At 50.5% G+C, this 19,562-nt stretch overlaps 2 protein-coding genes across 2 annotated transcripts in view; one reads left to right on the forward strand and one right to left on the reverse strand.

The window, feature by feature from the left end:
• Window positions 1–18,327, reverse strand: part of SPATA6L (spermatogenesis associated 6 like) — a 36,307-nt gene extending 17,980 nt beyond the window's left edge. Inside the window, exons 1-4 of the mRNA XM_075558857.1 lie at window positions 18,289–18,327; window positions 10,814–10,951; window positions 7,949–7,997; window positions 83–124 (exon numbers count right to left, since the gene is read on the reverse strand). Of these exons, the coding sequence (XP_075414972.1) occupies window positions 83–124; window positions 7,949–7,997; window positions 10,814–10,951; window positions 18,289–18,327 (268 nt within the window). The remainder of the gene's footprint in view (window positions 1–82; window positions 125–7,948; window positions 7,998–10,813; window positions 10,952–18,288) is intronic.
• Window positions 13,413–14,799, forward strand: PLPP6 (phospholipid phosphatase 6). Its single transcript, XM_075559881.1, has one exon. It carries the CDS (start codon window positions 13,495–13,497, stop codon window positions 14,386–14,388), a length of 894 nt encoding a protein of 297 aa, XP_075415996.1. The 5' UTR covers window positions 13,413–13,494; the 3' UTR covers window positions 14,389–14,799.
• Window positions 18,328–19,562: the final 1,235 nt, after the last annotated feature.

The following is a 19,562-nucleotide window of genomic DNA, read 5'->3' on the forward strand; positions in this document are numbered from 1 at the left end:
CCTACCTCCCATCGTTTAATGCCGGGAACCTTTTACAATTCAAGTAATGTATGTGAAAGAAAGGCAATTCTGGGCATGTTACCTGGAGGCACTAGCTGAACCAACTCAAACCTGGTTAAGAAGCCTGAAAAAGAAAAAAGAGTGAGATTTTAATACTTCTTGAAAGTCACCACAAGTTTTCACCAAGTTTAAAACTTCCGTCATCTCCCATGTGGACACTTTGTGAATAATAATAGTGATAGTTATTATAATTAATAAGTACCATGTCCACAGTCATTCGTGTGTTTCTGGGTGGCAGCTTGTTTGGCGTCCCCGAGGCAGAGGTGGTGAAAAACCAAATACAAACCTGAAGGTTGGTGCTTCGAGACCACCCAGAGGTGCCTCGGAGACAAGGCCTGGCGATCTCTGGGCCGAGTTCTGCTCAGCACACACACAGGGTCCCCCATGAGCCAGACCTGACAGGGATGGTGGGTTTGGTTCGAGGTTTGGTGCTTGTTTGGGCAAAGCTGTGTGCTGACCATTCCCCATGGATCACCCACATATCTTTACCACCCCTCCCCCACCCTTATGTGGCAGTTTCGATAAACTAGGAAAACAAATCCAACAGAAACTCATATGTAAGAGATAGTTTTATATAAAGCATAAGTGTATATTCAGAAAGCATCCCAACCCAGTGCTGCCCAAGCCCACAAGCCCATATGTCCGCCACCAATCCACAAAGTCCTCCTCCATCTCACAAAACACATGCAATGACGCCGACTCAGGAGGAAAACCAAATCAATGAGCATGTAAGCACCTCAGCGCTGGCAGGGGTCTCCACACCGTTGCTCCAGCACCCAGGGCTGCATCGAGGTAGGTCCATATGGGTTCTCCTCAGGGATGCCTTGCAGGAAGTGAGCCTTGCCAGCTAAAGTAGGGAACTGGCTAAGGCAGCTACACTGGTCCGACCATCAGAAAGCAAGAGACCCGAGAACTAGAACAACTACTGAGCCATTTATCTCTCTGCCTTCAATTACTCCCACATGTGTTTATCGGGCAGGTTGGCACAATAAATCTTTCACAATAGGACACATCCTTAAAAGGCTGTTAATAGAAGAGCCATATGACCCAGCAATTCTTTTCCTTGGTTTATATCCTAGAGAAACAGCGACCATGACACAAATAGATGGATGCACACCTATGTTCACCCCCCAGCTCTGTTCATAGTAGCAAGAAGATGGCAACAGCCTAAATGCCCATCACTGGAAGAATGGATAAGCCAGCTAGGTACAAATGCACAACAGACTACGATGTAGCATAAAAGAGTAATAGTAACTCTGTGAAACACCTCATTATGCTGAGTGGAATGAGCCCATCAGAAAGAACAGATATTGTATGAGCTCACTATTGTAAAAAGAAGTGATTTTTTTCACCAAAAGAAACATGGGATCAGGCATCAACGACCCAGAACAAAAAAATCATATCAATGTGAATGAAGGGGAGCATGGAGTAGAAACCCAAAGCTCATTGGTAGACAATTGGACATCCCCTTAAAGAAGGGTCACAAGGAAGAGACGAGTCAGTCAGGGTGCAGCATAGCACCGATGAAACATAAGATTTTCCTCTAGCTCTTTAACGCTTCTGCCACTCCCCGCTATCATGACCCCAATTCTACTTTATAAATCTGGCTAGACCAGATAAGAGTTGGAAACACAGGGACTCCAGGACTCCAGGACAGATAAACCCCTCAGAACCAATATTGATACCAGGAGGGGAAGGGGAACGTCACAGCTCGTGACTATCATCGCTGTCAGTACGTTGTTCACCTGCAAAAGCACAGATCAGGCAGAAGTGGTGTCACTATATGTTTGCGATGATGAAAAGAAAACACAGATGAGGCTGCTTATGCATAACCAAACGCCTCATGGAATCTGGCTCCTGGTTTTGGAAGTTTAAGGTATTGGTTTCCTAGGACATCCTTAAGACTCACTGCCATCGACTCGATGCCGACGCCCAAAGACACTCTAGGAAGAGATCCCTGTGGGTCCCTGAGACTATAAGTCTTTACTGGAGTAGAAAGCCTTGTCTTTCTCCCTTGGAGCTGCTGGTGGTTTTGAACTGCTGTCCAATGCGCAGGCACTGTGCCACTGAGGCTCCCAGGACATCACTAGCTGGTCTGATAGTGTGGGTAGAGCTTCAGTTCTACCTCCTAGTTGGTTGAGAAGTAACTGGGACACTGAGAGGACCAGTGGTGGCACCGTGGCTCAGGCTCAGGCTGCTAACCACCTGGAATGGTGGTTACAGGCTGCGGTAGTTACATCATCTTTGTCAATTTGAGAGGCTTAGGAGAGAAGGGGTAGAGTCTAGCTTGTTAATCAGGTCATAGCCAGTGAGGCCTCTGTGTCGGCATGGCCTTCTCCTGAGGATTCTGGGAACCCTTGTCTTCCTCCTTAGAGTCAGGAGTCAGTCTCTGTCTCTCTCTCTCTCTCTCTCTCTCTTTCTCTGCTCACTCCCTGGGAGACATTACAGCTGACAAGACACATGGAACTACACTAGTGCCCTGAGCTGGAGAAGCCATGTGGAGATTCCTGTCAGCACTATGTTTACAACACTCCTGGACCCATAAGACTTCCCACCCACTGGCCTGTGATCTTCCTGCATTCGGCATCATTGCATGTTTCATGAATCTGAAGAATTTATAGACTAGTACTGGACATATGGGCTAATATCAGACTTATGAACCGGCTGGGCTGCTTTCTCAATGTACAGCTGCTCTTGTATATAAAGCTCTTTCTAATACACACAGGTCTCTCCCTGGATTTGTTTCTCTAGTCCACCCACACTCACACATATGCCAAGCATTTGTCGAAAGCACAGGCTGTACAAGACCCCCCAAGGGGAAACACACAGCACCCCCTTTCCAGGGGACTCCAGTTAACAATGTATCGCTACCACTTGTAACACATGCCACCCACACAAAACCCCAAACCAAGCCCCTATCAGAGTTGATGGTAACTCATAGCAACCCCTCTATTGGGTTTCTAAGGCTGTAATCCTGTGGAACAGACAGTCTTATCTTTCTCCGTGGAAATGTTGGTGGGATTGAACCACTGGCCTTGTGGTTAGCAACCCAGTGTTTACCCAACAACCAAACTCTCTGCCATCGAGTCGATGCGGACTCACAGCGGCCCTACAGGACAGGGTAGAACTGCCCCTGAGGGTTTCCGAGTCGGTCGTTCTTGAAGGGAGTAGAGGGCCCCATCTTTCTACCAAGGAGCCGACGGTGGTTTCGAACTGTGGACTTGGTGGTTAGCAGCCCAATTCATAATCAGCACACCCATCAGGGCTCCCCCAACACAACCACACAAATGGAAACTGCTACTAAGGGAGAAAGCATGTTGTTGTTGTTTTAAACAGTCTCATGGGCACTTCATCCACATCATACAAGTCAATAATCCAACCATATCAAGAAGAGTTGTCCAATCTTTAACACAATCAACTTTAGAATGTTTTCTTTCTCTCCCTACTCCTCTAATTTGTGTAATTATTTTTGTTAATTGTAGCAAAATATATACAACAGAACACTCACCAATTCAACATCTACATGTGTAATTCAGGGCCACTGATCACACTCCTCATGTTGTGAAACCATTATTGGTACCCCTCTCCAAATTGTTCCAGCACCAACTTGAACTCAATGACCCCTCAGCACACCCTTCCTGCTTCACCCATGGGTGGTTGTTTTCAGGTGCCACTGAGTCGCTTCTGACCCATAATGACCACCAATAGGAGAAAGCATCACATTGGAAGGAAACTTAGTGGTCATCTGTTGAAGTGCTCAGCAGTTAACGACAAAAAAGGATCCGCAGTTAGGACCCCAGCTGCCCTTCGGCAAAATCAGACGTGGCTGTTGGCTTCCATAATGGCTCCCAGTCTCAGAGACCCTCTGGGGTAGCTCCACCCTCTCTTACCGTGTGGCTATGAGTTAGCATCCACTCCGTGGCAATGGGCTTGGGCTTTTTGTTTGGGTTTCTTGCAGGCAGCGGAATGGTTTATGGGAACTCTTTGCACTTCCTGCACCATGCTGTTCTATAAACCTAAAGTCTATTTTCCCCCCAAATGGATTGTGACAGTGGTATTAGTCTTTATGATAAAAACAAATGAGCCTTTAAGCCACACAAGGAGGGACTTTAAATACATAGTGCCGAGTGAAAGAAGCCTACTTGCCAGATTTCAGCCCTGTGACTTTCTGGGGAAGGGAAACTGTAGAGACAGGACGGCATCAGAGATCATCAGGGGACCAAGGGGGCAGGGAGGGGGCCTGTGACGGGTAAAGGGTGTATCTTCAGGTTCTTGAAACACCTCCAAGTTCGCTGCTTAGGTATTGCTTTTATCATTGCACACTTGCTTTTGAAACTGTTTCTTGATCCTTGCTGGGAAAGTCCCTTTTCTCCCTGAACTGCATCTAGAATTTTCCATGGCACCTCCCTGATGGTGTCACTGGGCCGCTAACCACAAGGCCAGCAGTTCAGAAACACCAGCCGCTGAGGAAGCAAAATGAGGTGTTCTCCCATTAAAATGTACACTCTCGGAGACCTACAGGGCAGTTCTACTCAGTGCTGGAGTATGGATGAGCTCGGCGATGGCAGGGAGTTTGGTTTGGGAGTTGAGCTTTGGGAAGGAGATCGCCAAGCCTTTCTTCCAAGATGCCTCTGGATGGACTCTCACCACCACTCTCCTCAAGAATCCATCAGGGACAGGATCCTCGTGTTCTACACGTGAAGGACCATCCTACCGATGACAAAGGGCAGAGTACATGGACTCAGCCCATGAAACTCAATGTTGTCCTCATGTTAGAATATTCCATGTTTACTCTGGAAATGCCTTTGTCAATTGTGTTCGTCTGGGTTGACCAGAGAAACAAATCGAGGGACACTCACGTTTTGTGTAAGAGAGAGCTGTAGATCAAAGAGTAATTGTATATTAAGAAAACATCCCAGCCCAGTCCAGATCAAGCCCTAAGTCCGGTATTAGCCCATATGTCCGAAACCAGTCTATAAATTCTTTAGACTCACACAACACAGGCAATGATGCCGAATGCAGGAAGATCACAGGCCAGTGGGTGGAAAGTCTTGTGGATCCAGTGGCAGTGGAAGCATCTCAGTACTGGTGTGGGTCTCCACGTGGCTCCTCCAGCCCCAGGCTTCTGGCTGCCATCAGGATAGCTCCTTGTGGCTTGTCAACAGAATGTGAGACAGAGAGTGTGTCCGGCCTCCAGGGAAGAAGTAGTTCCCCAAATCCTCAGAAGACCACGCCCACACACAGGCATTATTGGCTGTGACCTGACTGACAGGCTAGACTCCACCCCTTTCACCAAGTTGACAGGAGAAGACGTAACTGCCACATAAATGACGGCTGCAGACTTGCCCTTGTGGACTCTGCCACAACCCATGGATATAACCGTGCAACCATGGAGAGAACAAGTCAGTGGCAACAGCATGACAATGTCCTTCTACAGAAGACCCCCCAGCTGAGCTCAGGTTCCCAGAGCCAGAACACCAGCCCGGAGCCCTTTCTTGTGTGTATAGCCTGGCCTCAAATGTGTCTTGACTTAATGTTGTTTAGTCTTTTCAAACACAAAATAAATTTTTTTTATGTAAAGATGAAAAGAAAAGGAAAGGGCCAGTTTTAAAAGACTATCCAGTGGATGGTTCTAACTCTTGGTCATTCCGGAGAATGCAAACCAATAGAAATTAGGGGAGCTATCAGAGGTCGCCAGTGGAGCGGAAGGGAGAGGGGAGGGGTGACAAGGAAAGCAACTATGAACACAGGAAATCCCCACGCACTATAATAAAGAAACAAGTGGAATCGGATGTCCAGCAAGGCCATCCGTACCCAGAGAAAAACGGTAATAGAGCACAAAAAGCCACGAGTCCAGGATCCTGAACATAATTACCGCATCAAACGTGGAAATATAAGATCAGCATTTTATAGCTGTCGCTTAAATACAATCGAATAGCTAGTGTGAATGTCATTTTTCCCCTAAATAAAATAGTGTGTTTTCTATGAAAGTTCACACAGGTTTTCATTTAATAATTTCTATACAACCTGTTCAATAACATTAGTCACATTTTTTCAATAAAATAAAAATACTATAATAGCCCATTAAGAATGGACTAAAAGGGGGGATGGTTACCGTGTTAAATTCAAGCTAGTTTTAGCTGCAGTAATTTGCTTTCTGACCTGGCGTTCTCTGCCTGTGGGCAGGGTTTTCCACATTCGTGGTCAATGGTCTGAACGTGTTCAGCGGAGGCTTATTCCCTGTAGGACCCCTGCACATGGATTGTGGGCTTTCGCCATTACCCATGGCCTTCTGCAAGCTGAGCACTCAGAATTTAAGCTCGAGTACATTTCCCTTCTCTGAGCTTGGATTTTGTGTTTATAGTCCTTGGGTCACCCAGGCTGAATGGCTTCTTCCATGTGGGCTTGGCTGTCCTCTCACTTAGATGGCTACTTATTTTAAGGCAAATTTTTGTAAAACCCCAGGTGCTATTTTTTTCTGATAGCTAGGCACGCACCATTGGATTTCTTCACCACATTTTGCTATAAACCCTTATCGGTGATCCCTTCATGAGGGTAAGTACTGAGCGGGCCTGCATTATAAGAACTGATTATTCTTAGGTTCGAGATTACAGTGGAGTGCAAATTCAAAATCCATCCATGTATCCAAGGTGTACTGTGGGAAACTGAGGACCAGGAAGAGAATACATGCGGCCAAACTCTATGCTCACAATTAAGGGTGTGGAAGGCCGAGCCTGGTGGAGGAAGGCCTTCACATGTGTGAGTTAGAGATGACTCCCAGTCACATTCTCCATACGAAAAATCAACCCCACAATAAACCCCCATAATGATGCTCCTTGAAAGATGCCTCTTACAAGCACATGGTTGCTCACTCTGCTCCGAAGGCTACCCATCTCTCGGAACAAATAAGTTCTATGGTCCTCTCCACTCCAAGGGCAGTCAATTCCCCTCTGCCTGCCCCAATCCTGGTCTAGGGTTACTCCCCGAGGATTCAGGGACATCTAAGGTTAAGACACTGCCCACCTTGTTACAAGTGTGACAAGGCCTGCAGGCACTAAGACTACATAAGCCTGTTGGTGAATACATTCACCCCTTTCTCCTGCTGACTTCTGGAAATGTAGCACCCTCCACGCGTTGTCTGTCTCTTTATTTCCCCTCAATTGCACGGCCAGTCCTCAGGACCCTTTTGGTGGAGTGGCAACTATATAGCCTACTGTCACTTTGAGGCAGGGGTGGGGCCTGGCCTGTTGATCAGGTGGCCATCTGATGACTACTTGGATGCGACAGAGTTAAATAGCTCCCCGGAGGCCAGACACACTCCCCCTGGGAGACATTCCTTTTGACAAGCCACAGGGAGCTACACTAATGGAACAACAGCCTTGGAGCTGGAGGCGCCAATGGAGACCCACGCCAGCGCCGAGATGCTGCCACTGCCACCGGAGCCACAATCTTCTCCACCCACTGGCCTTTGAGCTTCCTGCATTCGGCGTCATTGCATGTGCTGTGTGAGTCTGAAGAGAAATTTAGAGACTGGTATCGGACATAGGGGCTAATCTGTGGACTTATGGACTTGATCTGGGCTGGGATGTTTTCTTAATATGCAATTACTCTTTATATAAGGCTCTTTCTTATACACATGAGGGTCTGAATTTGTTTCTCTAGCCTACCCCGACTCACACAGGTGGCGAGGGCGAACCTCACAGTTTACATGTGTGCCTGTTACACTTCAGTGGCAACATTAACTGCATTTTGAGGGTTACTCTAAATGACCTCCACGGGACCTTGAATAATTCTAATAGTACTTATCACAACACTAGCAGCTGGTCTAGAATTTAGAGTCCCGCTGAGATCGTCTATCAGCTCATGAATTCAATTAGGGGGTCTCTACCTTCTAAAATGTCTGCCACAGCGCCAGGATCGACTGCTTTTTCGAAAACCTACAGAGAAAAATGGGGCGATGCAGTTTAAATATTTTACCCATGGGTACACATAGAAACTATACATTTTATTCTTCTGAATAATTCATCCATGGAAAAGTCCCCCAGATCGTATTTTTAGGATTCAACAGGAGCACCTATCACAGGTGGGAAGTTAAAAAGTTACCATGTTGGCGGCAAGGTCCGCTGATGAAGTTTTCTATCAGGTGGTAGATTCCGCTACTCCTGTTTCTTTGTTTCTGACACTAGTGTGTCACCTCCCGTGGTGGGGTGCCCTGGTGGCGCAGTGGGGTTCCTGTTCAAATCCACCAGCCACTCCTCAGAAGAAACAGGAAGCGTTTTACTTCCATAGAAATTTGCAGCCCTGGAAAGCCAAAGGAGCAGCTTCCCTGTGTGCTGGAAGTGACCAAACAGCAGCGGGCTTGTCATGTTTGCCCCGGCAGCTCTGTGGGCTGTGCACTGCTGTGCTAACTGCCAGGTCAGCTGCTCAAACTCACCGGCTGCTCCAAGGGAGGAAGCTGAGGCCGCCTGCTCCCGGAAGGTTACAGTCTCACAAAACCTGAGTATGGGGCCAACTTGATGGCAATGGTTCAGCATCTCAAATGGACACTGTGGCCACCCTGGCAGATGGGGCCCCCGAGCCTGATGTTTCCTCGCTTCTACAAGTCAAGGAGGAAGACGAGATGACCCCCAAGGTTGGTCACGGTTGTAGCATTCTATGTTTTCAGGGTTCTGCGTCACCGGACGTTTATTTGTTCAATGTTTGACATCGTCTCTAGAAACTAGGAGCCCTGGTGGTGGCATCAGGTAAGCGCTGGCCTAGTGGTTCAAATGATCCAGCTGCTCCCTGGGCAGACGACGAACCTACCTATCTGCTCCCTTCAAGATCTGCGGCCTCTCACACACTGCCATTGAATCAATTCCGACTCATTCAGCCCGATAGCACAGGGTAGACCTGGCCGGGTGGGTTTCCGAGGCGGTAACTCTCTAGAGGAGCAGAACGCTTCATTTTTCTCCAGAGAAGTGGCTGCAGGGTTCAAACTGCTAACCTTGTGGTCAGCAGCCCAACCCGTAGGCACATCATCACCAGGCCTCCTCCTACAGTTTCAGAAACTCTATTAAAGGTCACGATGAGTTGGCATCGGCTCCATGACACTGGGAGTAGAAGCAGATTCAAAACTGATGAAACTAAAAAGAACTCTGGCAGGAAGACTGCAGCCGTTCACCAGGCGTTCTCGCCACTACCAACGTCTCAAGGGGAACAGTCCGTTCCCTTCCACTGCAGTGCTATGTGCCAGTGTAGCAGGCCGGCGGGGTTACCCTCTTTATTTACCTAAGAGGCTGCGGCTCGTGTAGGCATGACAACAGCTCACTCCCTGGGTATCATTTCCCAGATCTGTAAAAGGAATGTGCTCTGCCCTGGAGCCTCCCCAAGCCACGTTCTGCCCCAAAAGAACCACCACGGGGGTACTGCGGGAGGGGATCATTAGAATTATCAAGGGGGAATTTGATCCCATCTTCCACGCCCAAAGCAACACCTCAAAGGGGCATTCATCGGTGGCACAGCCATGAACAATGTGGCTAGAGGATGACCATAGCCTCAAAGATCTGCATCACTGAAATGCAATCTACCCTTGAGCCTGTAGCTCAGGCAACCAGGCCTGGCCCAGAGGAGGGCAGTTGGTACATCTGGCAGCCTTCGGATCCTGTGACAGGATTTCCACTTTATGGGGCTGTGGTTGTTAGGTGCCATCGAGTCAACTCTGACCCAGAGGGACCCCGTGCACGAGAGAAGAAAACAATGCGTGGTCCTGTGCCCTCCTCACATTTGCTCCTATGCCAGAGCCTGTGGATGCAGCCCCTGTGTCCATCCGTCTGTTAAAGGTCCTTCCTTTTTTCGTTGTCCTTGTCCTTTACCAAGAATGGTGTCACTCGCTAGGGTCTAGTCTCTTCTGACAACATGTCCAAAGTATGTAAAACAAAGTCTTGCCATCCTGGCAAGTGTCCCGAGTCTAAGCACTCATTTGGTAAGAGACCCCCCCCCCCCAGGGTCTAGAAGGTTTGTTTGGCAGGTCGGCTGACATATTGATAAAGTCTCCTATCAAGGCCATGCAGCTGCCTCCAGCACCTGCAGGAACATTAAGATATGCTCTCTGCTCCAGTTCGAGAAGGCCAGGGGAATTCCAAAAATAGTCCAGGCCCAGCCCAGGAGGTTAGCTCTAGGCTGACAACACTTGGCTCAGGCCTGCGATCCTAAATGGCGTAACCCAACAGGCAACCTGAGTTTCTACACAGTGCTTTTAAAAAGTGCTTTGAAGGGAATATATATATATGTAATAAAACAAGATTGGGAGCCCTGGTGGCCTAGGGGGTCAGCAATTCAAAACCACCAGCCACTCCTCGGGACAAAGATGAGGCTTTCTGCTCCAGTCAAGAGTTAGTCTCAGAAACCCACCGAGCAGCTCTGCCCCGTCCCCCCACTCCAGGGTTGCTATGAGTCAGATTCGACTTGATGGCTCAAAAACTCAGCCTCACTGCCACCTCATCAACTCTGACCCATAGTGACCCTCTAAGCCAGGGGAGAATTGCCCCTGCAGGTTACGAGACGATGAGTCTTTGCGAGAGTAGAAAGCCTCCTCTCTCTCTCCTCTGTGGAGCAGCTGGTGGTTTCAAACTGCTAATCTCAGAGTTAGAAGCCCTACTCAAAACCAGGGCTGGACGGCAGAGGCTAACGAAATGAGCATTCTATTGGCCCCAAGATCTCTGGAGGCAGGCAGTCTTCAGGCGGCCGGACCTCCTTAGAATAGCACACCCACCTTTTCAAATCGCATGGTCTGATGAATCACCACAGGGAACAGAGGTGGGAAGCAGTCCGTCTCCAGGTACTGGTTCAGGAAGTAGACTCCCAGGTACACATCTTGCTTGTTTGGCAGGAACACCCCAGGGCAAGACACCTTAGAAAAATAAAAGAGGAAGACCTAGATGTGTCTTGCTACACGAGGAAGCCAATGTGAAGCCATCTCCACCCTAAGCTCCCCTGATTCCAACCACACAATCAGTTCCACACCTGACTCACTGCCATCGAGTCAACCCTATAGCACAGATATAGCACAAAGCTGCCCCTGTGAGTTTCCAAGACGGTACCTGTTAACAAGAGTGGAGGCCCTGTCTTTCTCTCAAGGAACTGCTTGGTTGTTTTGGATTTATCATTAAACTCAATATTCGGTGTTTTAGCTAACAATTAGCAGTGGTTAGCCCAACATGGCATAAGAGCCTCCTACAATCATCTGGAGGGCAAAGCTATGGAAACAGTGAATACTCAAAGGTTGTTAAGGACTGAGGCGATGGGGGAAGGGGTATGGGTAGGTAGAGGCCAGGGAGTCTTTAGGGCAGCAAAACTCTTTTAGATGACCCTTCTCATCACACTCAGAAGCCCTGGTGGTGTAGTGGTTTCCTGTTGGGCTGCTAACTGCAAGGTCAGCAGTTCGAAACCACCAACAGAGAGAGATGAGGCTTCCTACTCCTGTAAAGAGTTACAGTCTCAGAAACTCACAGGGGGCAGTTCTACCCTGTCCTATAGGGTCACTGTGGGTTGTGCATTGACTTGATAGCAGTAAGTTTGATGTTTGGCCTGATTGTCAAGCACACTCTGCACTATGCATTTGCCAAACACAGAAGACCATTCCATACCCAGTGAGCCCTTCTGTCAACCATGGAATATGGTTCCTAATAATTGATCCATATGAGTTTGACTCTTGTCACAAGAGGTTAACGACAGGAAAGGCTGGACAAGGAGGAACTATGCTCTGAACAATAAAATTACTTTAGAAGGCCATGCTGTGGTTGCAAAAAAACCCATGTTGTAAGCAACCCACACTTATTCCCATGACTAGAGATGGGATGCTCTGGTGGCAGAGTGGGTTACCTGTTGAGCTGTTAACCACAAGTCGAGCAGTTCAAAGACACCACCTGCTTTTCCATGGGAAAGATGAGGCTTTCTACTCCGGTAGAGTTAGTCTCGAAACTCACAGAGGCAGACGCTCTCGAGTTGCAATTGACTTGGCAGCAGTGAATTTTTTTGAAGGGTGGGACAGAAGGGAGAGGGAGCTTTTCTTTGGAGGAGTCCCTGGAAATGTTTTAACATCAAATGCCACCCTCTTACCACCCAGTCTATTCTAACGCATCGGGACCCTGAAGGGCAGCGCAGAGCTGTCCCATCGTGCTTCCACGGGTGTCAACCTGTATGGAAGTGGATTGGCCACGTCTTTCTCTTGCAATCGGTCAATGGGTTCAAACCACTGACCTCTCGGCGAGCAGCCAAGGTGAGCTTAAACAAGGTTCCTGTTGATGTTTGGAGGAGTGGGACATTTTGGGAGAAGGGTTGACAAGAAGGTGTCGCCATGTGAAAAATGTAGTCAGTGTAACTAAAAACTGTGAGGGTGACGGGGCAGTGTGGCAAGCATTCAGTGTGTCTATTTTCACCACAATACATGTGGGGGTTTCTCCACAAAAAGGAAAAACAACAGAGTTACAAAAATTAGAAAGTCAAGGCTCTCCATAAGTGCTCCCGAGCCTGATAGGGGCCCGGGAATTTAGAGTACTGTACTGCAAAATGCACAACAGGGCACATTGAGAAACATTCCGCTCCTACAGGGCAGGGTAGGACTGCCCCTGTGGGTTTCCCAGTGCCCCCCCCCCAAGGTTTCTGAGGTGGCCAATCTTCACGGGTGCCACAGTGGTTACCCGTTGGGCTGCTAACCACGAGGTCAGCAGTTTGAAACCATCAGCGGCCGTTCTTCACGTGGAAGACAAGCCTCTCCACACCCATAAGGAGTTACAATCTCGCAAACCCAGAGACACTTCTACCTCGCCCTGTAGGGCCTCTAAGACTTGGATCAGAATCGACTGGACGGCAGTGCTTTTTCGGGGACATCTTCACAGGCGCAAATCCTCTGCCATCGCGTCAATGCCCATTGCCAGCGATTCTACAGGGCGGGCAGCACTGCCCCTGTGGCCTTCAGAGACGAGAACTCTTTAGGGGAACTGAAAGCCTCTTCTTTCTGTCAGGCAGTGGCTGAAGCTTTCGAACTGCCAACAGCCCGGTCTTCCTCCCAGCGGTGGGCTACTGGGTCTGAACCGCCGACCTTAACAGAGGTTTGCAGGTCAACGCCCAGCAGCCTCTCGAAGGGCAGCTCCCGAGGAGATCGATCACGCGCAGTTTGGAAACCATCGCGCCGCCCCCGCCCCCAGCGCCGACGCAGGCCCCGCCTCCGCCCGCCCCCAGCGCCGACACCGGCCCCGCCTCCGCCCCCAGCGCCGACACAGGCCCCGCCCCCGAGCCGACACAGGCCCCGCCCCCCGAGCCGGCCCCGCCCCGTCTCCGCAGGTGCCGCGCCGGCGGTGCCTCCCCGCGCCTCCGAGCCGGCCGTGCGGAAGCGGAAGCGGCGGCCGGGCTAGGAGGCCGTTCTAGAGCCCGCCGCGCGGCCGCGGCGCAGCGATGCCGAGCCCGAGGAGGAGCGCCGAGGGCCGCGGGCTGGGCGGCCCGGCCGCCGGCTGTGGCAGCGGCAGCGGCAGCGGCAGCAGCCCGGGGACCCCGGCGCACGGCGGCGGCCGGTTCGAGTTCCAGTCCCTGCTCGGCAGCCGCGCGCCCGGCGCGGACCCCACCTGCGCGCGGCTCCGCGCCTCCGAGAGCCCGGTGCATCGCCGCGGCTCCTTCCCGCTGGCCGGGCCGGGCCCCGCGCCGCCGCCCCCGGGCCCGGCGCCGGACGAGGCCCGCATGGACTTGAACCCGTCCTTCCTGGGCATCGCCCTGCGCTCCCTGCTGGCCATCGACCTGTGGCTGTCCAAGAAGCTGGGCGTCTGCGCCGCCGAGGGCTCGGCCTGGGGCAGCGTGCGGCCCCTGATGCTGCTGCTGGAGGTCTCGGGCCACGGCATCCCTTGGCTGCTGGGCACCGTCTACTGCCTGGCCCGCAGCGACAGCTGGGCCGGCCGCGAGGTGCTCATGAACCTGCTCTTCACCCTGCTGCTGGACTTGCTGCTCGTGTCGGTCATCAAAGGACTGGTCCGCAGGCGCCGCCCGGCGCACAACCAGATGGACATGTTCTTCACCCTGTCGGTGGACAAGTACTCCTTCCCCTCGGGCCACGCCACGAGGGCCGCCTTGGTGTCGCGCTTCATCCTGAACCACCTGGTGCTGGCCATTCCACTGAGGGTGCTGGCGGTCCTGTGGGCCTTCGTCGTGGGCCTCTCCAGGGTGTTGCTGGGGCGCCACAATGTCACCGACGTGGCTTTCGGCTTTCTCCTGGGCTACCTGCAGTACAGCATCGTGGACTACTGCTGGCTCTCGCCCCACAACGCGCCCGTCCTCTTTGCGCTGTGGGGCCCACAGTGATGGCAGCGCGTGGACTGCGGCGGGAGACCCGAGGGTTCCCACGCCAGTCAGTGCCATGCCGGCAGAAGCCCCAGCCATTCCTCTTGACCCTGTTAGAATTGTTCTTTGCCTTTGGGACTTGCGGGGATGTGGTGTGTTTGGCTAGGCTGGAGCGTGGGTGGCCATTATTAATCACAGCTATATTAGGGAAAGGAAAAAAAATTCTATCGTATGTATTCAACAACTGTCTCCAGGACAACTGGGGGGGTGGTGGTGGTGAGAAACCAGGCTGGGGTGATTCTGTCATTGTTTTCCTGTTGTTTCTTTAAGTTGACAGTAGTAAAATAGGTGTTCCCTAATAAGTCCATAGATAAAACAGGTCCCTTTTAACAAGTGAACTTCGAAAAAGTAACACGATCTTCATCCAGTAAACAGACACGTAGCTGAGTCTTGAATTACCCTTCACGCTCAGCCTAAAACAGTATCTTAAGAGCTTCAGACATAGGTTTTTCTAGATTATTCCTTGAAGGTCTGTTGCCAGATTTGGAGAGTTGTTCTTAATCCTAATTTTCTTGGTAAGGGGTTCGTTTGTTTCTCGCAGTTATAATCTGATTTTCCATCTTTGCTGATTGGGTGCTGAGAACAAAGGGAATAATCCTTGTCTTCCTCTCCTTCCCCTCTAACCCCCAAAGGAGCTTTACATAGCTAGATATTTGCACAACTCTCTAATGCAATGTTTTGTCACTCAGCGGACAAGTGAGGCTGGAGAAGAAGTAAGCTCATGTTAGGTGCCCGGAGGAAAGGAGGAGGGCACGAGTCCCCATGCTTAGACCTGTGCACAGCAGGAAGCAGATATGACAAGCAGAGAAGCTAAGGGTTGGGAAGTTAAAAGAGTTGAGAGTTTGGCAGAAGGCTGACCCCATAATTATGGCCAATGAACCTGTACAGCAGGGATGGGCCTTCTACGAAACAAATAGCAATGCTTCTCAGCCGGGGACATTGAATGAGCAACTTCCTAAATATCAGCCATTGAAAACGCTTGGGAACACAGTTCTCCCTTGACAACACATTTTTTGTGGTGGTTGGTTTTTTTGTTGTAGTTGAGTCTGTTTTTTTCTTGTTTGGATTTAGGGGTAATGAGAGTGTATGGGTTCTTAACACTCAGTGCTGTGAGGCTAGAGGTTTGAATTCACCCAGAGGAGCCTCAGAAGAAAGGCCTGGTGGTTTACTTCTGGGTAAAAAAAATTGGCCATCAGAAACCACCTGGAGCACAGTTCTACTGTGACCCACATGGGGGTGCCACAAGTCAGAGTCGACTGGACAACAACTAGTTTTCTGGAGGTTTGTCTGTTTAATGCAAGAGTATAAGTTTTCTCATATTTACATGAATGGCCCAGGATGCTAGTTTCTTCCCATGGAATTCTGTTTCCCTGAATTCAGCACATTTGTGTACAGTATTTAACTTGAAATTCTTCGGGAGGAGCCTGCTGCTCTACCAGTTCCTAAAGTCCCATCTGCAGGGACCATAATCTTTAGTGCCTCCCAGAATCACAAGACCAAAGACAGGATGGCCAAACGCAAGATGGGTGCTGCTATTGTTCCTTGAGCACGGAAGGCAACGAGTGCTGCTCTATCTTTAAAAAAAGAAACTTAGAATCACCTATAGGACTGGTTTTGAGATTACCATATTTTTCACCTGTCACCTGTCAAAGCACATGATATGTATGTGCATATAGTGCACATAGCACATAGCAAACTAATGGGATTTCATTGTTTGCCTAAACCAAATCTTGCGCGAGTTATTTGTGTGAAAATATGGTACTTGTTTAGACCCAGGAAGCCCAGGTGGCAGGTGGGTCATGCATTAGGCTGCTAACCACGTGATCTGCGGTTCAAAAACCTCAGGAGAAAGACAAAGCTTTCTACTCCTGTCAAGAGTTACAGTCTCACATCAGTGGTATTATGGTGAGCACAGCTACCTTCCAAGAGCTAGTCTCCAAACCCACAGGGGCAGTTCGGTCCTGTCTTACAAGGGTCGCTAAGTTGAATTCAACTCAATGGCCACGCGTTAGGGAGTTTGGGAGGCTTGTAAACAGGATCGTGGACTTTGTCCTACAGAAGTGCTGGTGGAATTGGTGAATGACTGTGATAAGCAGGTTCTGATGCTCTGCTGGGGTGCAGGGAGGGCAGGGGACAGGACAGAGTGGAAGAGTGAACTTTGGGAGAATGAGAGGCAGGAGGACAAACAGCAAGGCTTCTAAACAAAAGGCCTTTTGCATTCTGGCCACACCCCAAACACCCACTACCTCTTTCCCTGCAGTATTAGCCCCAGTATGACTTGCCAAGTGTTTGGGTTGTGGTTGAACCATGCAAGGATCTGTTCTCTTTATCACAGCAATGTTCAAGCCAGTTCATCTGGAAGCACTGACGCTCCCTCTCGCATGGTTCACAAGCCCAGCTGCTGGGCGCTCAGAATTAGGCTTCCCCTCTGGTTTGAGATGATTATTTTCAGATTCCCCTCGTCTTAGTTGCCTGGGTCTGGGTTTGCCACCATTCAAAACAAAACCAAACTCAGTCAACTCCAACTCACAGCAACCCTGTAAGACAGGGTAGAACTGCCCCTGTGGGTTTCCATACCTGGAACAATGTATGAAAGTAGAGAGCCTCCCCTCTCTCCCAGGGAACAGTTGGCGGTTTTGAACTGCTAACCTTGCAGTAAGCAGCCCAATGGGTAACCCCTAGGCCACCGCAGGTCAATTCACCTGATGATGGCTGGACCATCCTGAGTACTGTAGAATAGGAAATGTTTGTGAACTGCCTGCTGAAGAATGGATGCCTTTGAAAAATAAAAATAAAATGAGCCAACAGTGTTGAACTACGTGGGATGACACCTTGCTTCCTTTCTGCTGTGCTGAGGGGGGCAGCCTAGTTTAGCGCAGGGCTACTCGAGTGCTCCAAGATCTGTGGCAGCAATTTGAGAGCCAAGAGTCAGTGCCACACAAGGGTATGAGTCTGGCCCTACTTGCAGGGAGACCAAGCCGGGAGCAACGATCCGCTTTCCTTCAGGGCTGCACGTCTGATGCATTTTCACTCTTGGATGGAGGCTGACTGTATGTGGGTTTGTGCTAACTGAAAGGTGGGAGGTTTGGGTCCACCCAGAGGCACCTTGGGAGAAAGGCCTGGGTGTCTGCTTCCGGAAAATCAGCCCTTGCACACACGGTGAAGCACAATTCTGCTCTAAAACACTCGAGTTGACTGCTTTCTTGTGGCGACAAGTTTCCCATGGCAGAACACACGGTAACGCTATGCTTGTTCTCATGACAGAGAGAGGCTCCTCATGGCCTAGAATCCAATCTCCCGCACAGTCGGAAAGGTCTGGAAAATGGAAGCTGAGGGCAGGAAAGACTGACTCCAAACAGGAATGATGGGGCCAAGCCACAGCACCACACTTAAGGGCATCCTGTTGGATAATTTACATTTTCTTGCTTGATCAATTGATCGTTTTGGAATTAAGCCAGAGCCTTCTACGAGCAAAAGTTTAGAAGATACTTAGAGTGGTTCACAGAAGTGGGAAATTATCAGGAAGTGATGGGGCTTCTTAAAAGTTAAATGATTCCCTAGTTATTTTAAAATGTATTATTTTAACCTTAACGATTAAAAAAAACCTGGAAAAGAAATCAACATCGTACTGGATTATTTTAAAAGAACAGGAAAAAAATCAGGATAAAGCTAAAGAAACAAAGTTTATGGGGAGGGCGGGGGGGACGCGTTGTAACAGGTTAACTTGAACGAAAGGCTTGGCAGTGGGGAAGACCTAGTTAGGGACTAAAGGTAGGAGAAGTCTGGGGCGCTGGAGTGGGCGGAGGAGGGTTATGTGGGGAGACAGGGACCATGGGAAGGGGATATCCGTCGATCACTTACTGCCCGGAGCTGCAATTCCACCACCACCTCCAGAGGCATCCTCCTGCGCGGGCGAAAAGACCTGATTGAAAGCGCTTTTGGGGATGAGCCGGGTGCCGCGTCCTGTTTCGCTCAACCCCTGGGGCTATCGGTTCCCGGCAGTGTCCCCAGCGCCCCCGCCCCTCGCTGCCCCATCCGTCCCCCGCCCTGCCCGGTCCCTCCCGCCGGCGCGGGGCTCACTCGGCCGCCGCCGAGTCTCGGCTTCCAGAAGGCGGAAGCGTCGCGTTGCCATGGACGCTCAAAGGCTCACCTTCCACCTGGAACGCAGCGGCGCGCGCAGGTGCTGGCCTGGGAACGCGCGCGCGCGCAGGCTTGCCCCGCTGGGCCGGCCCGGTGCACCCACCCCTCCCATGGACTCTGACCCCACTCAGTAGCTCAGAATGCTGACCGTTTCCATCCTAAACGTGCTGTCCATGTTGTCCATTTCTGCACCCCTTTTGCTCCCGCCCTGGGAGTTCCCGGACCGTTCCGATTTCTGCCGATGGCCCGGCCCGTCGAATTTGACGACCTTCTGTTTGGGTGGGCAACTGTGGCCCCGTCAGTAGGAAATGGAACGTGCGCGCCATTGAGAAACGCCGGGGCCATCCGTCACCGTCCGAGACAGCCCTATGGAGGTGGCAACGGAGGAGAGACCGGCCGGCATTTCTCTCCGTGGCTTTGTCCAGTGGTGTCTGGGCTTCTCTTGCGGGAGGGCAGTTGGAAACGCGGTGTCACCCAGTGACTGGTGGCTCTGTGTGCCTGACCCCCGGACAGAACACGTTTCTTTTCAAAAATGGCCCAGGATGCTAGGGGGCCCGGGAGGGCCTTCCCCTAGCCAATCTGAAAGAAAACATGGAAGGGCCAATGAGGTTTGGTAGAGGGGGGCGAGGGGAGATGGGGTGTGGTGCGTCATTTATTACTAATAGTTGGCATTGGAGATGTATGCACTTAAAGACACTGCAGAAAAACCTCTTGAGACCAGGGTATAGGATTGATTGATAATTGATTATCAGAATTCCTGTCCCGGGAATGGGAGAACTCAATGACTACATATCCACTTCCTAGGGCTCTAGCTTCATATCAGGGAGCCTTGGTGGCGCCGTGGGTCAAGCACTGGGCTGCTAACTAAAAGGTATGTGATTCAAACCCGCCAAGCCTTTCGTGCTAGAAAGGGGAAGCAGTCAGCTTCCCTAATGATTTACAGACTTAGTAAACACAGAACCCTGAGCTTGGGATGGGGTGTTGCTGGTCTGGGG

The sequence above is a fragment of the Tenrec ecaudatus genome, chromosome 10 (genome assembly GCF_050624435.1).
Source record: "Tenrec ecaudatus isolate mTenEca1 chromosome 10, mTenEca1.hap1, whole genome shotgun sequence".
In the NCBI taxonomy this organism is placed as follows: domain Eukaryota; kingdom Metazoa; phylum Chordata; class Mammalia; order Afrosoricida; family Tenrecidae; genus Tenrec; species Tenrec ecaudatus.

Bases quoted from the DNA above. Each gene is read 5' to 3' on its own strand.
- PLPP6 (XM_075559881.1), top strand. From the start codon at position 13,495: ATGCCGAGCCCGAGGAGGAGCGCCGAGGGCCGCGGGCTGGGCGGCCCG.